Consider the following 21,983-nt stretch of genomic DNA (forward strand, 5'->3'; position numbering starts at 1 on the left):
GCAGAAATGTCTTGGGAGTATCTATGCTGGGGTTTATTGTTTTTCATGTACTGAAGGTAGGCAAAAAACAATTACAAGCTGCCTCAAATATTCTAAGATACAAATTTTCCTCGCAGTCAGAGAAAGGGACTGAAAAAAAATTACACAGTGTCTTGAGCCAATCCTGAATCTGTAAAGAATGTTTAACATTCAATGATGATTGTTTTTTTTTAAGGAAGGAAAAGTGAGAAGGGAAAAATGTACACTGGGACAAGGCAATTCCATGGGGCAAGGATAGTTTTTCAAGAAACGGTGCTGGGACAGTTGGACATCCACATTCAAGAATATCAATGTATGTCCCTTACCTCACATTATAGACAAAAATTAATTCAAAGGAATCACAGACTTGAATATAAGAGCTAAAACTATCAAAGTCTTAGAAGAAAACACTGGAGTAAATCTTCTTGATCTTAGCTTAGACAAAAATTTCTTAGATGTGACACCAAAAACATAATGGACTTCATCAAAATTAAAAACTTTTGTGCTTCAAAAGACACCATCAAGAAAGTAAAAAGACAAACCACAAAAGAAAACATTTGCAAATCACATATCTGATAAAGGACTTTTATCCACAATATATAAAGAACTTAAATTAGAGCTAAACAATAAATTAGACAAATAACCCAATTAAAAATGGTCAAAAATTTGAATAGACATTTCACAAAAGAAGATATATAAATGGGCAGTAAGCACATGAAAAGATGTCTATATCATTAGAGAAATACAAATTAAAATGAAAATGAGATACCATTTCACACTCAATAGAATAACCACATTAAAAAAGACAAGACAGTAAGTCTTGGTGAGGATATAGAGAAACCAGAACACTTACCCACTGCTGGTAGAAATGTGAAATGGAATGGCCACTTTAGAAAACAGTCTGACAGTTTCTTTAAAAACTTAAACATAAACTCACCATATGGCTTAGCAATTCTATCCTTAGGTATCAACTCAAGAGAAACAAAAACTACATGGCCACACAAAGACTTATATGTGAATTTTCTGAGCAGTATTACTCATAAAAATGAAAACAATCAAATAACCATCAACTGATGAATATATGAATAGATGAACAAATGTATATCTACACAATCGAATATTATTTGGAAATAAAAAGGAATGAAGTACTGATGCATGCCATAACAGGGATGAACCTTAAAAACACTAGGCTAAGTGAAAGCAGCCAGATGCAAAAGGTAACAAACTGTATGATTACAATTATATGAAAAAACCAGAAAAGATGAAGCTATAGATTCATAAAAAAGATTAGTAGTTGATTGAGGCTAGAGTTGAGAATGAAAAGTGACTGTGAATGAGTATGAGAGATCTTTCTGGTGTGATAGAAGTGCTCTAAAACTGGATTGTGATGATTGTTGTACAACTCTGTACATTTAGTAAAATACAACAAATTGTATACTTAAAACAAGTGAATTTATGTACATAGATTATACATCAATAAAGTTGTTAAAATAAAATGCACTGGGTGAATAGAAAACATTTAACTAAAGAAAAAAGAACAAAAATGTATCTCTGAAAAATATTTACTATGAAAAACAGAAGACAGTTTTCAAAAATATTGCATTCTTAATGAAATAAAAACAATTATGGCCTGTATGAACTAACAACAGACGGTCATAAGAAGAAATCAAGCTCTGATGAATATGGAGCTGTGGGGAATAAGAAAGCACACAAAGGACATTAAAAATTCAATGCAAGAAGTAAATTTTGCATGGCAGTCTTTAAAGAAGGGGACTGAAATGGTAGAAGACTGACTCAATGACATTGAGAATAAAATGAGAAATTGTCCAAATACACAGAGGAAAAGAATAAAAATAAGATGAAAGGATGAAAAGGTAGTAATAAGTACAAAGTTCAGAAAATCACAAGAAGAGGAAGAAAAAAAAACAACAGACCACATACAATTACCAATCCTATAGTACAAGACTGAGATAAATGAATAAATGTTAATTTTCAGATTAAAGGCTTTCATGGTCAGGAAATATTGATAAACAAAGACCATTACATAGACCACCACAAACCTGTGAGTTTGTCGTACTGTGGTGGTTTGCATGTTGCTGTGATGCTGGAAGCTATGCCATCAGAATTTCAAATACCATCAGGGTTACCCATGATGGACAGGTTTCAGTGGAGCCTGCAGATTAGGACAGACTAGGAAGAACGACCTGACAGTCTAATTCTAAAAAAAAATTAGCCAATGAAAACCTTATGAATAGCAGCAGAACGTTGTCTGATAAAGTGCCAGAAGATAAGTCCCTCGGGTTGGAAGGCACTCAAAGTACCGTTGGGAAAAAGCTGCCTCCTCAAGGTAAAACTGACCTTAATGACATGGATAGCGTCAAGCTTTCGGGACTTTCATTTGCTGATGTGGCACAACTCAAAATGAGAAGAAACAGTTGCAAACATCCATTAATAATCGGAACGTAGAATGTAAAAATATGAATCTAGGAAAATAGGAAGTCATCAAAAATGAAATAGAACACATAAAGTTCTATATCCTAGGCATTACTGAGCTGAAATGGACTGGTATTGGCCATTCTGAATCAGACAATCATATGGTCTACTACCCATATACTACTATGCTGGGAGTGACAAATTGAAGAGGAATGGTGTTGCATTCATCATCAAAAAGAACATTTCAGGATCTAATCCCGAAGCACAACACTGTCAGTGATAGGGTAATATTCATATGCCTACAAGGGATCCGAGTTAATAACTGTTATTCATATTTATGCACCAACTACTAAGGCCAAAGACTAAGAAATCGAACAGTTTCATCAATTTCTCCAGGCTGAAACTGATGAAACACATAATCAAGATGCACTGATAATTACTGGTGATTGGAATGCAAAAGTTGGAAACAAAGAAGAAGGATTAGTAGTTGGAAAATATGGCCTTGGTGACAGAAACCACACCGGAGATCACATAATAGAGTTTTGCAAGACCAATGACTTCTTCATTGCAAATACGTGTTTTCAACAACATAAATGGCGACTATACACATAGAACTCACCAGATGGAAAACACAGGAACTAAATCGACTACATCTGTGGAAAAAGACAATGGAGAAGCTCAGTATCATTAGTCAGAACAAGGCTGAGGGCCCATCACTGAAGAGACCATCAATTGCTCATGTGCAAGTTCAAGTTGAAGCTGAAGAAAATTAGAGCAAGTGCATGAGTATATTCCACCTGAATTTAGAAACCATGTCAAGAACAGATTTGACACAATAAACAGTAATGATTGAAGGCCAGACGAGCTGTGGAACGACATCAAGGACATCACACATGAAGAAAGCAAAAGGTTAATAAAAAGAAAGAAAAGACTGAAATGGATGTCTGAAGAGACTCTTGAAACTTGCTCTTGAACGCAGAGTAGCTAAAGAAAAAGGAAGAAATGATGAAGTAAAAGAGCTGGACAGAAGATTTCAAAGGGCAGCAAGAGAAGGAAATGTTCAAAAACCTGGAGTTAGAGAATCAAAAGGGAAGAACATGCTCAGCATTTCTCAAGCTGAAACAACTGAAGAAAAAAATCAAGCCTCAAGTTACAATGTTGAATGATTCTATGGGGAAAATACTGAATGATGCAGGAAGCATCAAAAGAAGATGGAAGGAACGCACAGAGTCACTGTACCAAACAGAACTGGTCGACGTTCAACCATTTCAAGAGGTAGCATATGATCAAGAATTGATGGTACTGAAGGAAGAAGCACAAACTGCACTCAAGGCATTGGCAAAAAAACAAGTCTCCAGGAACTGACAGAATACCAATTGAGATGTTTCAACAAATGGATGCAGCACCGGAAGTGCTCACTTGTCTATGTCAAGAAATATGGGAGACAGCTACTTGCCAACCAACTGGAAGAGATCCACATTTGTGCCCATCCCAAAGAAAGGTGATCCAACAGAATGTGGAAATTACTGAATGATATCATTAATATCACACACAAGTAAAATTTTGCTGAAGATCCTTCAAAAGAGACTGCAGCAGAACATCCACAGGGAACTGCCAGAATAATAAGTCCAGAACACTTAATTGTGCTCATGAGGAACCTGTACATAGATCATGGTCAAGGCCCATGGAAGCAGCACTCAAGAGATCAAATAACGTATTTCACTGGGCAAATCTGATGCAAAAGAGCGCTTTAACGTGTTAAAAAGCAAAGATGTCACTTTGATGACTAAGGTGTGCCTAACCCAAGCTACGATACTTACAATTGCCTCAAACGCATGTGAAAGCTGGACAATGAATAAGGAAGACCAAAGAAAAGCCGACGCCTTTCAATTATGGTGTTGGTGAAGAATATTGAATATAACATGGGCTGCCAGAAAAACAAACAAATCTGTCTTGGAAGAAGTACAGCCAAAATGCTCCTTAGAAGCGAGGATGACGAGACTTCGTCTCACATACTTTGGACATGTTATCAGAAGGGACCAGTCCCTAGAGAAGGGCATCATGCTTGGTAAAGTAGTGGGTCAGCAAAAAAGAGGAAGACCCTCAATGAGATGGATTGACACAGTGGCTGCAACAATGGGCTCAAGCATAACAAAGATTTCAAGGATGATGCAGAACTAAGCAGTGTTTCATTCTGTTGTACATGGGGTAGCTATGAGTCGGAACCAAACTGAAGGCACCTGACAACAAAAACAATATCACAAAGATATGCCCTGATGATGAACTGGTTATTCTCACTTGGCTACCCAGACCCATTTTTTACCTTTCTCTACCCTGCTGTGTGCTCCAGGAGACTGACTTCTGCATAGTGTTCTACCCAGGCTGCCCCACCAGTAGATTCCTAGTTAGAGATGACCAATAGAAGGTCCTGGCAGGAATGCTCAGGGCTGGTGGGTGGGAAAAGAGATCGTTCAGGATATTTCTCCTTACTCCTTCACTTTCTCAACACCACATCTTTGGCAATAAGTAAATCCCCTAAGGATGATAGTTCCCACTGGGTGGACACTACTCCACAGTTCCAGCTTTCTCTGGTCCCAGTAACACAATATACTTAGCTGGTGTTATCACCTATAAAGGTAGCAATGGCTTCCCAGTGTTGCTAGGCTTTTCTGAGTGCCTCAATAGCCCTGATTTGTTCCTTTAATCCTTTCCACACCACTATAAATAACCCTCTTTGTTGAAGCATCTTCATTTGAAACATTTGGGTGAATTTCGTTTTCTACTTAGGGACTCTGACTAAAACAAAGAGTGAAAAATAATCCCATAAGCACAGAGACCAAATAATTCAAATTACAAAGCAATCAAAGTCAGACTAATTTCACAGCTCTCCAATGCAAAACAAATGCCATAAACTAATGGAACAGAATACATAATTCTTATTTTTGAAAAAAATATTTGGAGTCAGTAATTCCATTCTGCCTTTCATCTGTGAGGCAACCAAATGTTATTTTCAAAAATGCAAAGGCTCAGAAAATATAACATCCACGCACTTTTCCTGGGGGTAAGGACGGGAGGAGTCAGAAGCGTTATCTAATCAATTAAAGGGAAAGTTTCAGAAACACAGAAATTGTGGTTTAAAATCATTGACAATAAGTACTGAAATTGTTTGAACATATAGAATTGTTTATATGACTAAAATTGCCCATGAAAGCAAAAGATAAGTCATTAAATTTAAACTGTATACTGTAAAAATGACAAATTTAATAATATAATTGTAGATCTTAATTTAACAAAGACTGGGCAGTAATGTTAGGGGTTGGAGTAACTGAAAGGATTCTTAATTCCTTGTTTCAGTCCTGATTTTGGTAATTGGGAAAAACTGAGCATCATATAGATATTACAAAAAACCCTTGAAGTTAACACTAGTAGACTTAAAAATAGCATGTCTACCTTCCGTATCACTGCAGAACATAATTATTCTAATTTAAATTTACTTGTACCTCGAAATAAGTGGAAGCGAAAAAGAGGAAGACCCTCAATGAGATGGACTGACACAGTGGCTGCAACAATGGGATCAAGCATAACAAAGATTCTAAGGATGACGAAATATAAGTAGCTATATTTTACCCTGTAAGACAATACTTTCCATACAATAGAACCTCTTAAATGCACAAGGACAGATGCTACTTGATAAAGACCTATGAAAATATTTTCTTTCTTGAGCAAGCTGGCAGTGAATACAACCTCATACCAACATGTTAATTGCTCATTATGGGCTTGAATAGAATAATCAGTTGGGCTTCCTAATTTTTCTACTATTATTCAAGGTTCTTGGCCAACTTAATGGTATGAATGCTTACTTTGTGAAGAGCAGAAAAAAAATGTAGTTAATTTCATTAACCACTTACCACTATGATCAACTGGCTAGACAAATTGGAAATAACTGAGCTAGTCAGCAGATGAATATAGAATACTTTAAATTTTTAATTTTAACCGTTTCTAATTCATGCTGACTATAAATGGCCCCATTAAGTGAAATATGTAAGTATAAAATGGAAAATGTCAGGAGCAAAGCTAAATGGCATCTTCAAATGTCATTTTCAAACGTCACTATCATCCGGATAAAGATCAGCTTAACTGACCCCGAAACGTAGTGGTGGAATTAGAGCAGAGACATCAAATAAGTGATTGTATTGCCATTAAAATGCAACCAAATCTAAAATCTTCTAGATATAGCTGAATTTTCAATTTGGAAAATACTTCCCAAAATACAGTGAAATTGCATGTGGTACTTACCCAAGAGTAACACAAGAGCTGGAAAACAAAGGAACTGAGTAAATTCTGGTTTAAGGACCTAAAGCTGGGCTCCTCTAACAGCAATCTTATCTTCTCAAACACCTCTTCACCCAAGCACTTATTGACAGTTTTTGTGCGCATGGCAGTATGTGTGTATGAATTAAATAGAAAAAAACAGTTCTTCAATTCAGAGAGCATAGAATTTAGCTGTGGAGTCAAATTCCACAAAGCAATCTAAAATATCTTGTGCTTGAATACTATTGATCAAAGAGCAACCCTCCTCTCTCTGCTCAGGTGTTTCTCTCCAGGAAAAATATTCATAGAACATTAAGGTAAGAGAGAGACATTTAACCAGACAAATCAGCATATTCAGTTCTGTTTATGAATGTGGAGGCAGGTAGTTTAGCTGCATTGTCTGCACATCCCCAAAACATTTGCAAATGCAAGCCAATAGATGGTGAAAGAGTAACAACTAAGAACATGCCTAGTGGAAGAGGGAACGGAATTGGTGAAAGAAATAACTTTATAACAGAGTAAAATGTAAAGGGGAGCTTCAGAAAGCATGGGAAAAGATAAAACAAAAGTGTTCAAAGCCCTGTATAAAAGAACTGGAGTCAGAGATTGCTGGATGTGAAATTTCACACTCATGAACTTAAAAATTCCTTTTAAAACAAACTATGGTACATACACATAATGGAATACTAAGCAATGACAAAGAACAATGATGAATCTGTGAAGCATCTCACAACATGGATGAATCTGGAGGGCTTATGCTGAGCGAAATAAGTCGATCACAAAAGGACAAATATTGTATGAGATTACTACTATAAAAACTCATAAAAAGGTTTACACACAAAAAGAAACAATCTTTGATGGTTATGAGGGAGGGGAGGAGTGCGAGGGAAAAACACTAAATAGACAATAGATAAGTGGTAACTTTGCTGAAGGGTAAGACAGTACATAATACTGGAGAAGCCAGCACAACTTGTCCAAGGCAAGGTCATGGAAACTCCATAGACACATTCAAACTCCCTAAGGGACCAAATTACTGGGCTGAGGGCTGTGGGGACCATGGTCTTGGGGAACATCTAGCTCAGCTGGCATAACATAGTTTATAAAGAAAATGTTCTATGTTCTACTTTGGTGAGTAGCATCTTTAAAAGCTTGTGAGTGGTCATCTAAGATACTCCACTGGTCTCACTCGGTCTGGAGCAAGGGAGAATGAAGAAAACCAAAGACACAACAGAAGGATTAGTCCAAAGGACTAATGGACCACAACTACCATAGCCTCTACCAGACTGAGTCCAGCTCATCCAGATGGTGCCCAGCTACCACCACTGACTGCTGTCACAGGGATCACCATAGAAGGTCCTGGACAAAGCTGCAGAAAAGCGTAGAACAAAATTCTAACTCACACACACACACAAAAAAGACCAGACTTACTGGTCTGACAGAGACTGGAGAAACCCAAGAGTATGGCCCCCAGATACCCTTTTAGCTCAGTAATGAAGTCACTCCTGAGGTTCACCCTTCAGCCAAAGATTAGACAGGCCAATAAAACAAAATGAGACTAAATGGGCACATCAGCCCAGGCGCAAGTACAAGAAGGCAGGAAGGGACAGGAAAGCTGGTAATGAGGAACACAAGGTCGAGAAGGGGAGAGTGTTGACACTTTGTGGGGTTGGCGACTAATGTCACAAAACAATATGTGTATTAATTGTTTAATGAGAAGCTAGTTTGCTCTGTAAACCTTCATCTAAAGTACAATAAAAAATAATTCCTTTTAGGAGTTGTCTTAGTCAGCTCACATAGAGCTATGTGATAATAACAACAAAAACAATAATCTGATGTCTATAGTCCATTAACCTAAAGGTTGGAGTTTCCAATCCATCCAGCGGCTGTGCAAAAGAAAGGCCTGGTGAACTGCTTCCATAAAGATCACAGCCAAGAAAACCCTATGGAGTAATTCTGCTCTGTAACACATGAGGTTGCCAGAACTCAGGGGTCAACTCAATGGCAACCAACAACAACGTATAGTGTGTCTTACAGCTCATAAAGCACTTTCATGCATATGACCTCATGCTATCCCTGTGGATAGACTGGATAGGGAAAATACTTATTTTTCTTTAACAGATGATTAAATTGAGGCTCAGTATTAAGTGACTTAATTGAAATTACATAGCTATTATGCTGCTAAAAGAGGAGACAGAATCGACAGACCTGAAAATAGTTTTCCAGTCCTATGTTTCTAGTTCTTACTTCAAAGATTCCCTTTCCATGAGATAAAAAAGATTCTTCCTATGAACACTCTGGAAGTCTTCTCTCAAGGCTTGCTCAGCATTCTCTGAATATGCTCTACAACTTGGAGACTCTGGGAGTTTTGAGGTCCCTAAAGAAGGCAGGTCATTTTGGGGTCAGAAAGAACATGGCAGTGGCCACGGAGGGGTTGCCAGAGTCCCTGTTCTGTGGCTGTGCAGTTTTGGCTAGCAGAAACCATGGGCTTGGGCCCAGACAGACTTGGGTGGGAACCTGGCCTGCTTATTTAGCAATATTAACCTCTCTGAGCCTTGGAGTCTTCAACTATAAAATGGAAATATTAGTAACATAATTATGCATAAAGTACCAGGTACACAGACTAGCATATAATTAGCACTCAGCACTGATAGTTATCGAGCAATTGCAGCCCTGGGGAAATTTTCCATATCTCTGCATCCAAATTAATTGCTGAATTGATCGTCCCAAACATTGAAGATTTAAAGCAAATTAAAATAGTCTTTGAAAGTAACAGGATGTACGACAAGCCTGCTTCTCATATTTTCTCACCAAAGCACTCAGAAATTAAATTGTAGAGGTGATGTTCAGAGTGTCAGAGTTGTCCTCTTGTTCTTGAGTTCCTGCCCTCAACCCCCTTTCTGAGAAGCCTATGTGACTTTGTTTTAGAAAACTCCTGCTGCTTCCGGGGGATAACTGGGCTATGAAATAAGCAAACTGGAGAACTGGAAGTTTCTAGGAGGTGGGAAATCTCAGTAGATCTCTAATTCTGGAAATGAGGTGAGGCTAGAGTTACCCATCTGCTCCCTTCTCATTTTGTCTGTACTTCACTAAGCACTATTAGAAAGAGTTCTGATGTGAGACCAAAAGGTTGGCAGTTCGAACCCACTAGACGCTCGCTGGGAATCGTATGGGGCAGTTCTACTCTGTCCTATAGGGTCACTATGAATTGGAATCAACTCAACGGCAATGGGTTTTGTTTTTGCATTTTTTTTTCCCTCTGCAAAATAGGGTCTGAAACACTTCATCTAATTGCCATCCATTCACTCATTTAAACTTAGTTATTTTTTTATCAGTTTTGTGTCAGGTTTTTGTCTGGTACTGCAAACACAATGATGAATAAAGAGACTCAGTTCTTACCCTCAGAGAGTTTACAGACTAGTAAGGAAAACAGTCACACAAATTAAGTATGAAATGACAGTTGCCATAATATTACGAGAGAATATAGCCTAATTGACTACATGCCAGACACTAAAGGAGGTACTAGGTGTCCACAGTGACCAAAACAAGCCTGGGCCCTATCCTTACAGAGCTTACAGTCTGGTTGTTGCTATGAGGACTTCCTAAGAAAACAGACAACAGAGTATTTGGTACAGTACAGCATACGTGCAGCTAATATCAAAATATAACACATATAAGGCTGTCTTTTTTAATCAGACTTGACCTTTTTTTTTTAACCCTTATTTCACTGGTTTTATGATTTTACTGTGAACCATTTTAACCCTTTTTAACATAGGTGGGATACAGAAGTCAGAGAAGTAAAAAACCCTTCAATAACTATGTAAGTAACATATTTCTATAGGGATATTGAAACACAGGTAAGCGGCTCATTTCTCGGGGGAAGATCACTCAGAGTTCAGCCTAGAGCCCTAGGACCATGTTAAACTGGCCTCTAGCAGAGTCCAGGTTTGGAGACTTAACCCAACTGGTCATATTTTATCAGGAAACGCAACGAACATCTCAACATGTTATTACTGATAAATATTTTAAATGAGAACTGCAAAAGTATTCAATTGTAAATGTTTAAACAGGTAAAACCCACATTTGTACAAAGCTTTGAAGTCATTAAAGTTTCAAGAATATAAAGTTCAAAATGCCAGCCAATAAAGGAATTGGGATCTGACCAACTAGGTGGCATCAGACGTGGGGTGTGCAATGTTGATGTATATTTTTATGTAAATGACCAGAAACTTGCAGTTTATAACAAAAAGTTCAATGTGTTTCACAAAATAATCGACAACAGGGATCTGCTGATCACTGTACTACTATGTTTTTACTGGGGGGATGCCATTTGGGTAAAAGTAAAGAGCCACTGACCCAAGACTGTGTGTTAAGAATCACTTCAGAGTACAAGCAACCACATATATAATTTCATGAAAAAAATCCAATAATATTTATACATCTTAAGTAATTACATCTTTAAAAATCCATTCATAACACATGGTAGATATACTGGAAGACAACTTTCTTATGCTTACCTGGCACACTGTTCCTTGCTTTTAATGTTTCTATTATTTCTGCTTGCATTATTCAACTAACTATTAGCTCTGAGAAGACATGACTAAAGTAATAGTGTTTAATTCATGTATTTAAAAATATTTATGGTGATTTCTTCTTAAAATACCACTGACCACTTTTACATTTTCAAATTATAAATAAATTATCAGATCCAGGGAAAAATATTAAAATGACAAAGAAATCTCCCATGAAAACCACCTCTTGGGCTGCTTCTTCACTGATTTATCACTTAATATATTTTTCTTACTCTTTATATCTTAGGTAAATATGGCCTATCAAAACCAAGTGTAGTTATGATGAGTTACTTATTTTATGTAAGAAGACAAATAGGTCATTGTAAATATACTGGGCAAGCATTTATCTAACAAAATACTCTATCTGTAAAGAGAATCTGGATATATAAATATATTCTCAATTTACTCTTAACAACAACAACAAAGAAAACCAGAGACATCACTGTTGAAATTTATAGTACTAATTATTTTTTGTGTTCGAGAACAGAAGTTTTGTAATAGATACGAGATATTAACCAAGTCCACAGAAAATAAAAGTCCCAAGATAGATAGTGCTATTGCACTAGGCCGTTTAAGAGCCCTCTAGAGCAAAAACTGGGAAAAGTTAACAGAATTATTTTCTTTTAAGACTCCTGTGTGACCGTGAGGGATGAGGCAACACTAAGGGTACAGATTCTAAAATGAAAAAGATCTAATAAGCAGTTCTCCTTATCATCATATCTTACTCTTTCTTCCTTTTCCATCTTCAAAGGTTCTCTGTTCGTTTTTTGTTTGCTCAAATGTATGACGTTAATGCTTCTCCAAGCACCCTACCTTAGAAGTTATATGAAAAGATTTCTTCATTCTGAAGCACACAGGGGGTTTCAGAGCTTTGAAAAACAGCAGAACTTCAGAAAAGACTGCAACCCTCAATTTAACTGTGACAAAAACTCTCCCCTCTCTGTGCCCTCACTTTATCCTATTTGTACATTAACCTGCCCTGTACTCAAAGAGCTAGTTGTTGTCTCCATGAAATAATAACTTTTACAATAAACCATATTTTTGTTTCTAAAAGACAGACCATCATTTTTCCCAGGTTACATAAGCTAAAGGCATTTTTCTACAGCAAGAGAATATAATGCTAGTAGCAACTAGCAATCAAGGTATTATAATCTGGAAGAAAATACCTTATGATTCTAAGACAGCATCCTAAGAGGTCCCTCTTGTTTGCAGTTGGCAGAATATCAGCTATGTTATACAAGCAACGAGTTGCAATAGACTCAACTAATTACCCTCATCCTGCCTCCGCTCAACTCTTCTTACTCCCAGGTGCCTACTGCATGCTCTCAAGAGGAATAGATAAGCAGATGGCTGTGAGAAAGTATATAGAACCCTCTGCAGCCACTCACTAGCCCTGAGAGCAATTGGTTGATACCCTGGAAGCCAGTTAAACCCTCAGTAAATGGTTTCCGAACTCCAGCAGATGGCCTATTGGTCCCAGTGGTGCTGCTCAACATCTACATGACTCCATATAAGGGACTAAAATCTGGCAATTGGAGGATTGTTTCTCTCTGATATATTTTATTTAACATTTTATGATTTTATTCCATAACTAGTGTCATTTCTTCATAATGGAGAGCATGGCCTGGTTCTATTCTCTCCACTGGTGGAATGTGACAAAAGGATGACAGTCCGTGTGGTTAACACTCACCAAGGGCTTGAATATGCTTTCATTTTACAATCAAAGAAGCAGATGGTTAACTAAAGCTTTTGCAAGTTATACAAAGACAAAAGTCAAGCTCACAGCCCCCACCCCAAAGCTAGCCAGTTATTGTTGCAGCTCAGTTTTATTATTTACCTTCGTGGAGGATAATAAAAACTACTATGCAAAAATCTTACTTGAATGACACATTCCTGAATTCTAAACATATTTTTAACCTACTTTTTCTGTTTCTGACACTTTTCTGAACACTAAGGTCAACCTCAAATAGATGGAACTGTCCTCCAGAATATTTTTCATTTTTCTTTTATTAGAGTTTCTTAGCTATCTATCCACTCTCTCTCCCATCCTCTCCATTTTTATTTCTTTTCCCACTACTACCCATATTTATCACACAATGAATGCTATTTTAGAAACCATCTTCTTAATAAAAGGCTACTTTGAAAGTTAGTATCTCTGCATATGTGCTCCTAAATTCCTATACTTTTATTGTTGTATTCTCTAATCAGGGGCTGGAGTTTGGCTTTTATAACTCCAGGGAGAATATGAATTTCCTCTTTGGCATGAACAGATAAGAAAAATGCTATTTTAATTCAAATTAAATTGCCATTTATTACAATGTTAATTATTTCTTTATAGATCTTTTGTTTCTTTTACCCTTCAGTTATTTCCTTTGCTCTGATTCTGTTCTTTGATGGCAAAATCTTTAAACACTTGAATGTGGAAGAGAACTCTACTCTAAAAGGTAAAACTAAGATGAACTAGTTAAAGCTGCAATGAAATACATTTCAACTCAAAACAAAGGAATCCTTTAAACAGAGTTATGCTGTCTGTGATAATCTGACATACTATGGAATATCTTGAGGGTTAGTCACTGGTGATGTTGTAAGCATTAGACCATTTCAGAGGCCTTGTTAAGACAGGATTGAAGCAATGATTGAATTAGATTAATAGCCTTTTCCATCCTAAAAGTTTGTGGTTCAATGAACTCATAGTAATGTGACAGGACTAGCTCTCCCCTCAACTAACACAAGGCTTATTCCTTCATACTCTTGACACCGTTTCTGTTTGGTGGCTGTGTAATTTATTTAGTTAACATATATTTAAATGACACAGGGATAAAAATCATTTACACAGCTTATAGAGAGGCGGGACTCAGATAAACTCAGATATCTGCCTCTGCTCATCTTTCTCTGCTACTCATTTTTAGTATGAAATCATGTCTTTGTTAGTATATTGGGTGAGGACAACAAACTACCCTATAGTGTTGGGAAAAAAAAGGAATTATTTCAACAGTCATATTAGCCCTTGGGATTCTGAAAATACATAGCATGCCATGAGATAACTGAATACTGACCTCTTTCATTTTTTCCAGTTCATTCTGTAAAGCTTGCTTTGCAATCTCAACTTCTATAAGCTGTTGCCTCAGTTTTTCATTTTCATCTTCTGTTGTTGTTCTCTTTTCTTCTACATTTTCCAGTTCATGGTGTAGTCTCACAGATACATCCTTTGCAACCTAAAAGTAAAGTGTTTGTAACAATAAAATATAATTAACGACAATATAAGTGGGCTACTATGATAAGTGAGCTAATACTGAAAGCATTAAGAGCCAGTACTTACATAGTGCTTACCATGTGCCAGGCAGTGTTCCAAATGCTTTACATATAAACCATTCATACATACACAATTTAACCCTCACAACAGTCCCATGAGATAGGTACTATTGTTCTTCTTATTTTATAGATGAGGAAACTAAGTCCCAGAGACGAGAAGTAACTTGCTCAAGGTCACATGGCTAGCAAGTGGATCTAGGCTCTATTCCCTAACCTCTACACTATACCATAGTCATAAATGTCCTATTGTGTCTTATCATTCAAAAACAAATCTTGTGGGATGGATACCTCCATTATCGCACTACACCATGGTCATAAATGTCCTAATGTGTTTTATCATACGTATAGAAATTTTACATCCCCCCTCTAATTCTAAAACAACCCTGTAGGATGGATACTTCCATTACTACCCATTCTAAAGAATAGAAAATAGAAATTTTCTTTTCCAAGTGGGAAGTGGGACTTGAATTTTGATCCTATAGAATTCCAGGTGCTTAATTTTAGGAAACACTTTAGTCCTGGGGGTTAATTTTTTTTTTTTCTTAATGGTGTGCACTTTTGTCCCATGTTTTGCACGTATCTTTGAAAATTTCAGGGTTTGGAAGAAAAGCGGAGCAGTCTGGTGTAAAGGCTCAAAACACGGTCGTTAAACTGGGTAAGGAGCCAGCCAGGCCACATACTAGCCTGAAGGCTGTGTAGGTAACCTCTGTAAAAGGGTCTTCTTCTGCATCTGCAAAATGTTGCTAGTAATAATCTCTCTTATTGGCTTTTTTTATTCTTGAGAACTAAATGAGATAATAATGTATATAACAATGCTTGTCATGGTGCCTGGTGCATGGCGAGCTCTCAACAAATGTTAGGAAAAGAAAAAAACAAATCATACAATGACTTTCATAAAATGCTTTCTCATAGCTTTTTAAAGAAACAAATATACAATAACGTTTGATTTTCATATCTTCATGAAGTTAATATAATTGAAATTACATTCATTTGGTTATTTAAGGCCACGAAGATAATATCTGGTTTTCCTTGTCAATAAATCTGCTTTTGGTCAAACTGAACTGAACAGATCACACCTGTCTAAAAAACTGCATTTCACAGTTGAGATTTCTCCACTGGGGACGCTTCTAAAGGAGCAACTTCCCATTAAGAATTTACTTCATTCACTCTCCCAGTGGTTAAGTACAGAAAGGACGGAGTCCTGAAAGAAGTGGGGGAGGCTGTCACTTGCAGAGAGAAATCCTAACTCTGATATCTGTTGTGTTGCTGTTCTAGGCCCAGCCGCGTTGAGGAGTACTCACCGCGTTGCTTTGAGTGCCTGAATCCACTTGGCCTTCAGTTGGAAAACAGACTAGGGAAGCTAGAACAAGGCCAGAGCCTGTGTTCTGCCACGCCCTTGTTTCTGCCCCAGAGGGTGGCGCCCTCCTCCCACCAGCTCTGAAAGAGCCACTGCTACTCCTAGGATCGCCAACTCGCTCTCCGCAAGGCCCTCCACACACTCGACTCTTCAGACCCACCTGTCAGTTCTTCTCCTTCCAGGAGCCTGACGTTTCATAGTTAGCATTACGAAACTCCGTGCCCCAGTGAAGGCCTTTCAATGCTCAGAAGCTTTGACCAGAGTCCCCACCCACCGCCCTAATCGCGCGCCCTCGAGCCCCGGCGACCGCCGCAGACCTTGAGGTCCTGCTCCAGGCTGCGCAGCAGCTCCCCGTCGATTTCCCCCGTCTGAGCGTAGCGGAGCCTTTTGCGCTCGGCTTTGCGGAGGCGGTACTGCAGGATCCGGCAGTTTTTGTTGGCTCTCTCCAACTCGTGGCGCATTTCTTGCAGCTGACAGGCATCCTCCTCGAAGAAAGTGTCCCTCATCTCGTCCATCTCGGTCCTCAGCTCATCAATCTCGTTCTGAGGCGGTGATAGGCCGCGGGTCAAAATCAGCTTCGTCCCCAGTCCCTCTGACATGCACCGGGCACACCCCATCCCAGCTCCAAATTCTCAGCTTTATTGCCCCCTCTTCATGAGATAGGCGTGACAAGAAGCTGAGTGAAGGAGACGAAAACAAGGAAAATGGGCCGTCTTTAGGCCTTCTCTCGCTCTTTCACGCTAGCTCCCTCCACGAAAATGTGGGGTAAACCATGGTAATGAGAGGAAGAAAGGCCTAGATTTGGATTTAAATTAAAACCTAATGATACTAATCTCAGGTTCTCTTTCAAACCCGGGAAAGGCCTAGGAACCCTTCTCCCTCCTTTCCTGCCTGCTCCCCTCCCTCATAAGGCTCCCCAACAGTTTAGTAGCCTCTCACACTCGCCGTACACACCCTACCCCCCAAGGCCCATCCCTCTCCTCCCCTACCCGCCTCCCCTCACCTCCCTCACCTTGAGAGTCTCGTTCTCCTCTCGAAGCTTCTCCATCTCCTCCTGCATTTCTTCTTGCTCCTGGAGCTGCTGCGGGTGCGGCTGCGAGGAAGGGGGCGCCGCTGCCTGCATGCCCCCACCGCTCGCGCTGCCCTCTGCGCTCTGCTGGGGGCCCTCCGCCGCCGCCGCCATTGGGGAGGCAGAAGGGACCGCAAGGGCAGTGGCGCCTGCGATTGATGAGCTGCGGCTGTTGCTGCCGCCGCCGTTCTTGCTGTGGATCTGAGCTGCGGCCGCCGCCGCTGCCGCGCGCTCCTTCTTGAGGTGAAACTGGATAAGCTCAGACTGCAGACATCCTTCCTTCCAGTAGCTCGCTCCGCCGCTGCTGGCGCCCCCAGCAACGCCGCTTCCGAGGTTTCTGCCGCTGAGGCCTGGGGTTTTGCCCGCAGAAGAGGAGGATGGCGAAAGGGAGGCCTCCTCCCCGCTGCTGCCGCCCCTCTGCGGAGCGCGCACGCCTTTCCCTCGCCAGCCCCTGGGCGGCGGCGGCGGCGGCGGCTGCGGAGCGCCCCCCTCCCTTTCTCCCGAGCCGCCGCCGGCTCCTCCTCCCTCCCCGCCCCCTCCTCGTCCTTCCCGGGGCGGAGGGGGTTCCCCGAGTTTCGAAGACGCCGACACTACCTCCCGGGGCGACTCTTCCGGCTGGCCCGGCCTCTTGCTGCTCGCACTGGCCGGGGTCGCCACGGAGACTGCTTCAGCACCAGCCGCAGGTTGGACAGCTCCGGACCCAGCGCCTTTGGGCGCCGGGGGCGCCGCCTTCTCAGCCCCGCCTCCGCCTCCCCGGGCGCTGGTCGCAAGCGCTGCTCGGCTCCCGGTCCTGTTGCCTTGCTGCTGCTGCAACTGCAGCTGCTGCTGCCGGACAGAATTGAGTTTAGTGCCGGCCCCCACCGGGGACCGGGTGGCCGCGGTGGTCTGTCGAACCGAATTGTCCCTCGGCCTGGCGGGTGACTGAGCTCGCTGCTGCTTTCTGCTACTACCCTCCGGGTGCAGACGAGCCTCAGTGGCGGCGGCAGCGGCGGCAGCGGCGGCAGCAGCGGCGGCGGCGCCTGAGGCTGCAGCGGCAGGGGTAGCACCCCCGGTCGGTGGCTGACTCATGGCCGTGTAGGAAGAACCTACCGGATGCGGTTCGGAATCGTCCATTACCAGGTCATCCTCTTCCCTCCTCGCCGCCGCAAACCTTCCTTTCTAAGCTGCGACAGAGACAAAAGAAAGGAAGCACACAGAATGTCTGCATTGTTAAACAGCAAAGGATGATTTTGCTGTACAAGAGAAGCCCTTGAAAATGATGAGATTTGAAAGGTGCCTAATATAAGCTTTGCTGTTAAGAGAGAAAAAGGACCAAGCCTTGACTCTAGCAATAGGATGCAGAGCTGTCATTTCCCATTTTGCCTAGGGAGGCGCTGTCTCCATCTTACTCCACCTCAGTAAAATGTTGGCAAATCTTAAAGTAGCAGAACCTAACATATTCTCACAATAGCAGGTTTTGGAAAGGGTGAGATGTAGAATCAGGGAGGAATTGATGAAAAAGGACATTATGAAAAAAGAAGAGGAAAAGGGCAATAAACAACTTCAAAAGGAAAAGGTGATGTCCACATGCTAGAGTTGTCAGCACGTGCTTTTTCTGCTTTGGTTTTCCTCAGCATCAAACGTGCATTTAAAGCCCAGTGTAATGGAGAAAGTTTTATTTACTTAGTATTCCCAAGTTTCAATTAGAGAAAAGGGGTTACGATTTAGGTTCCTAGAGAAACGTTTCTATGAGTTAATGACACTTTTCTCTAACAGCTCTAATTCCTAATGTCTTTGTTTAGAGAAATATATCCACTTTCTTTAAGCTAGAACTGAAAGAAAATATAATGAATGACTTTAACTAAATCACTTTCAGGTTTAAGAAAATAATGGCATTAAGAATCACCTATATTCATTAGTCATTCACAATCATAAAGGGATTTTTTGGGGGGGAATAATTTTTAAAATACAGAAAAGCCAATGGGCAGTCTGCAGTTTCTTATGTCACAAGACTTTATGACTTTTTCTATACTTACTGAATTAGTCGCTGTGAATCATTTTAGTTTCAAGTGTAATTGCTAGATAGATAAATATCTTCATTCATAAGGATCTTTTTGAAGTGCTTGTATCATCATGGGCACAGCTGTAGTTTTAAAATGCCTACTTTCTTCTACAGAGCTAAATTCTAACATAGAATAACACTGCACCCAGAAGGGTAGTGCACCCTCACTCATGGTGATAAGGTCAATTTCCATTGTATCTTCTTCCAAGATAAATCCATCACTGGCTTATTTAGTCTGGAAAACAGCAAGCCACTGCCTTCTGGTTTCTTCTCCCTAGTAATTCAGTCAGCTAGTCAACTAGAAACTTTTTGCTTAAAAATATTATTTCTCTCTAAAGAACTGAAAATGGCATGACTAGATAGAATGTTCTGCTTTTAAAAATACTTCCTATTAAGGAGAGGAAATGCCTGCTAGTCATTTTACTTGTATTATTCATGTTATCATCTATTTTAAGTATCATAACAGTCAACGTGCAGTAATTTCTCATAAAGAAATATTGGAGGACGCCCTCCTACCTCTCTTTCTCTTTCCTCGATCTTCCCATTCACTTTGGAAAACAATAGAAAACAAAGAAGTTACCCATCAACTTATTTTCTACATCTTCTCTGGGAACCATAACGCTCCTAGAATGTCTGGCCTACTTCATCCTAATGGGTCACACTAACGAAAGCTATCCTGGCAAGTTATATTGCCAGTGCAACCTTATTTTTATTTCTAATTAGGCAGAATCACCCGGAGCTGGTATGCAATCAGGGAACGCTTAAACGTTTTTACCTAGGAGAAAGCTCGCGTTCCGGGACCTCCACAATCAAAAGGTACCTGGCTCCACAATCAAAGGTACCTGGCAGCTGTCATGTGGTCTTCACAAAGTGACAAGATGCTGCGTCTCTTGAAGGCTTCCTCTGTGGAAATCTTCACCCAAGTAACCCCAGTTGGGCCCAAATCAACACTTGGAAACTCAAGTTTTATGTGCTCGCTGACCCATCCCATCTCTCATCCTCAGCCCTTTAGAAATTCAGAACTGCTCACTTCTCAGCAGGGACGATGTTTCCGAAGTTGAAGCAAATCAACAGCGCTTTCCTACAGATCTTCCCAGGACATCAGGATTTACCATGTTTTCCAGAGCTAAGGAAAGTTCGACTTCGTCTTATCTGCGACTTTCTGGCAGAGCACGACTTGGGCTCGCTCGCCCCAGTTCCACACCTACGGGATTTCTCCAAACAATGGCGTTAATGTCAGCGCGCAGCTGCCCCCAGCGCGGGTTACTTCCCGGCGGTCCCCGGCTGGGCTGGATCTGAAACTCCGAGCAGGCGAACCCGCGAGGTACCAAGCGGTGCCAGACGCTCCCCAGGAAGTGCAGTGATATTCATGAGCTGACCTCACCGGCCAGGGGAGGGGAGGGGCGAGACTGCAAGGAGGACCGGGGAGGAGTAACCAAAGAGAGGTTACTTTGAAGAGGAAAAGGAGCGAGGGGGCCGGCAAGAAGACAAAAAGGCCAGAGCCACGCCCGAGATGCAAGAGCTATCGCCGAGCTCCTAGTCTTTGCTCCGCTCCCATATCCTGTACTTGGCAGAAGCTTCCAAAAACGCTTGAAATCGGATGTACTGGTTTTCTGCAAAGCTTTGTTCTGGTCTGGATCAATCTCCGTCAATTATTTACTTGAGCTCTTTCCCCAGGGAGGTGGATTAGAACAGCCGTCCGGACGCGACTGACGTCTCCTGATGCAGCTGCCAAGCGCTGGCAGGCGGCTGCTGGGAGTTCTCTTTGTTCACTCACTTTAATTCTCAGTCGAGCTCGCCACGCGTTGCTCCTTCCCCACCCCCATTCCGGGCGGAGTCATCAGACGTCTGCTGCAAGAGTAGATAATGGTTGCCAGACGCACCATCTCACAAAGGTTTCTTGAGAAGCAACGACGAATTTCGATCAAACAGAATAAATATCGGTTTACAGAGGCCGTTTACAAACGGGTTTGCCCTCGATACATTTTCCTCCTTCTTTTATTCAGTTCCAGGTTCCATTGTGACACAACGAACAATTGCTGGGATTCATAATCTTTACTTCAGTACACGCGGTTAACAGGAATCAGGAAGATTGTATGTATAAGATACGAGTTTAAAAGGGAATTCAGAATGTATGCCTTTGCAATTTACACTAGTTCATATTGTTCCCCAGTAATAATAATTATATATATATTTAAATTTGACTGGAAAGCTCTCTTTTCCCCACCCAAAAAAATTTGTTCAATTTTATACGGACTTGCTCGCTACGTCTAAGAATTCCATTGTGATCTTGAAGGTGAGAAAAAAAGTAAGCATTGCTTTGGAAAGTGTATTTTCTAAAATCATAGTTCTTTTACATTAAATATAGTAGATTGTAGGTAAAAGGAGGTTAGTATCTTGAAATAATAATATAATTGTTTGTGCCAACATGAATTTCAGTGTAAGCAATTTTATTTTCCAAGTGTAACACCTTGCGTTAAAAATGAAATAAAAACACTTTAGGAGTAGTTGACATACAAGCAATATCATTACAGCAAAATAAAAAGATGTTAAATGGTGATTAATATCTGCAGTGGCATATAAGACAAACATGTTATCACCGTAAAATCATGTTTGTATTCACTTATTCTGAAATACATATTAAGTGCCTATTGTGTACCCGGAAACCCTCGTGGTCTAGTGAGTAAGAGCTATGGCTGCTAACCAAAAGGTCGGCAGTTTGAATCCACCCAGGCGCTCCTTGGAAATCCTATGGGGCAGTTCTACTCTCTCCTATAAGGTTGCTATGAGTCAAAATGGACTTGTTGGCAACGGGGTTTGGTTTGGTTTTTTAAAACTGTGTGCCCAGCACTGTCCAAGGTGCTGGGGATGCAA

The 21,983-nt window shown here is 40.5% G+C and overlaps 1 protein-coding gene across 1 annotated transcript in view; it reads right to left on the reverse strand.

Annotated features, from left to right (window-relative positions):
* The window catches only part of MTCL3 (MTCL family member 3), a 79,388-nt gene extending 61,207 nt beyond the window's left edge, over positions 1-18,181 (reverse strand). Inside the window, exons 1-4 of the mRNA XM_023724462.1 lie at positions 17,012-18,181; positions 16,317-16,541; positions 14,356-14,545; positions 12,144-12,199 (exon numbers count right to left, since the gene is read on the reverse strand). Of these exons, the coding sequence (XP_023580230.1) occupies positions 12,144-12,199; positions 14,356-14,545; positions 16,317-16,541; positions 17,012-18,181 (1,641 nt within the window). The remainder of the gene's footprint in view (positions 1-12,143; positions 12,200-14,355; positions 14,546-16,316; positions 16,542-17,011) is intronic.
* Positions 18,182-21,983: the final 3,802 nt, after the last annotated feature.

The sequence above is a fragment of the Trichechus manatus genome, unplaced genomic scaffold (genome assembly GCF_000243295.1).
Source record: "Trichechus manatus latirostris isolate Lorelei unplaced genomic scaffold, TriManLat1.0 scaffold00248, whole genome shotgun sequence".
Taxonomy (NCBI): domain Eukaryota; kingdom Metazoa; phylum Chordata; class Mammalia; order Sirenia; family Trichechidae; genus Trichechus; species Trichechus manatus.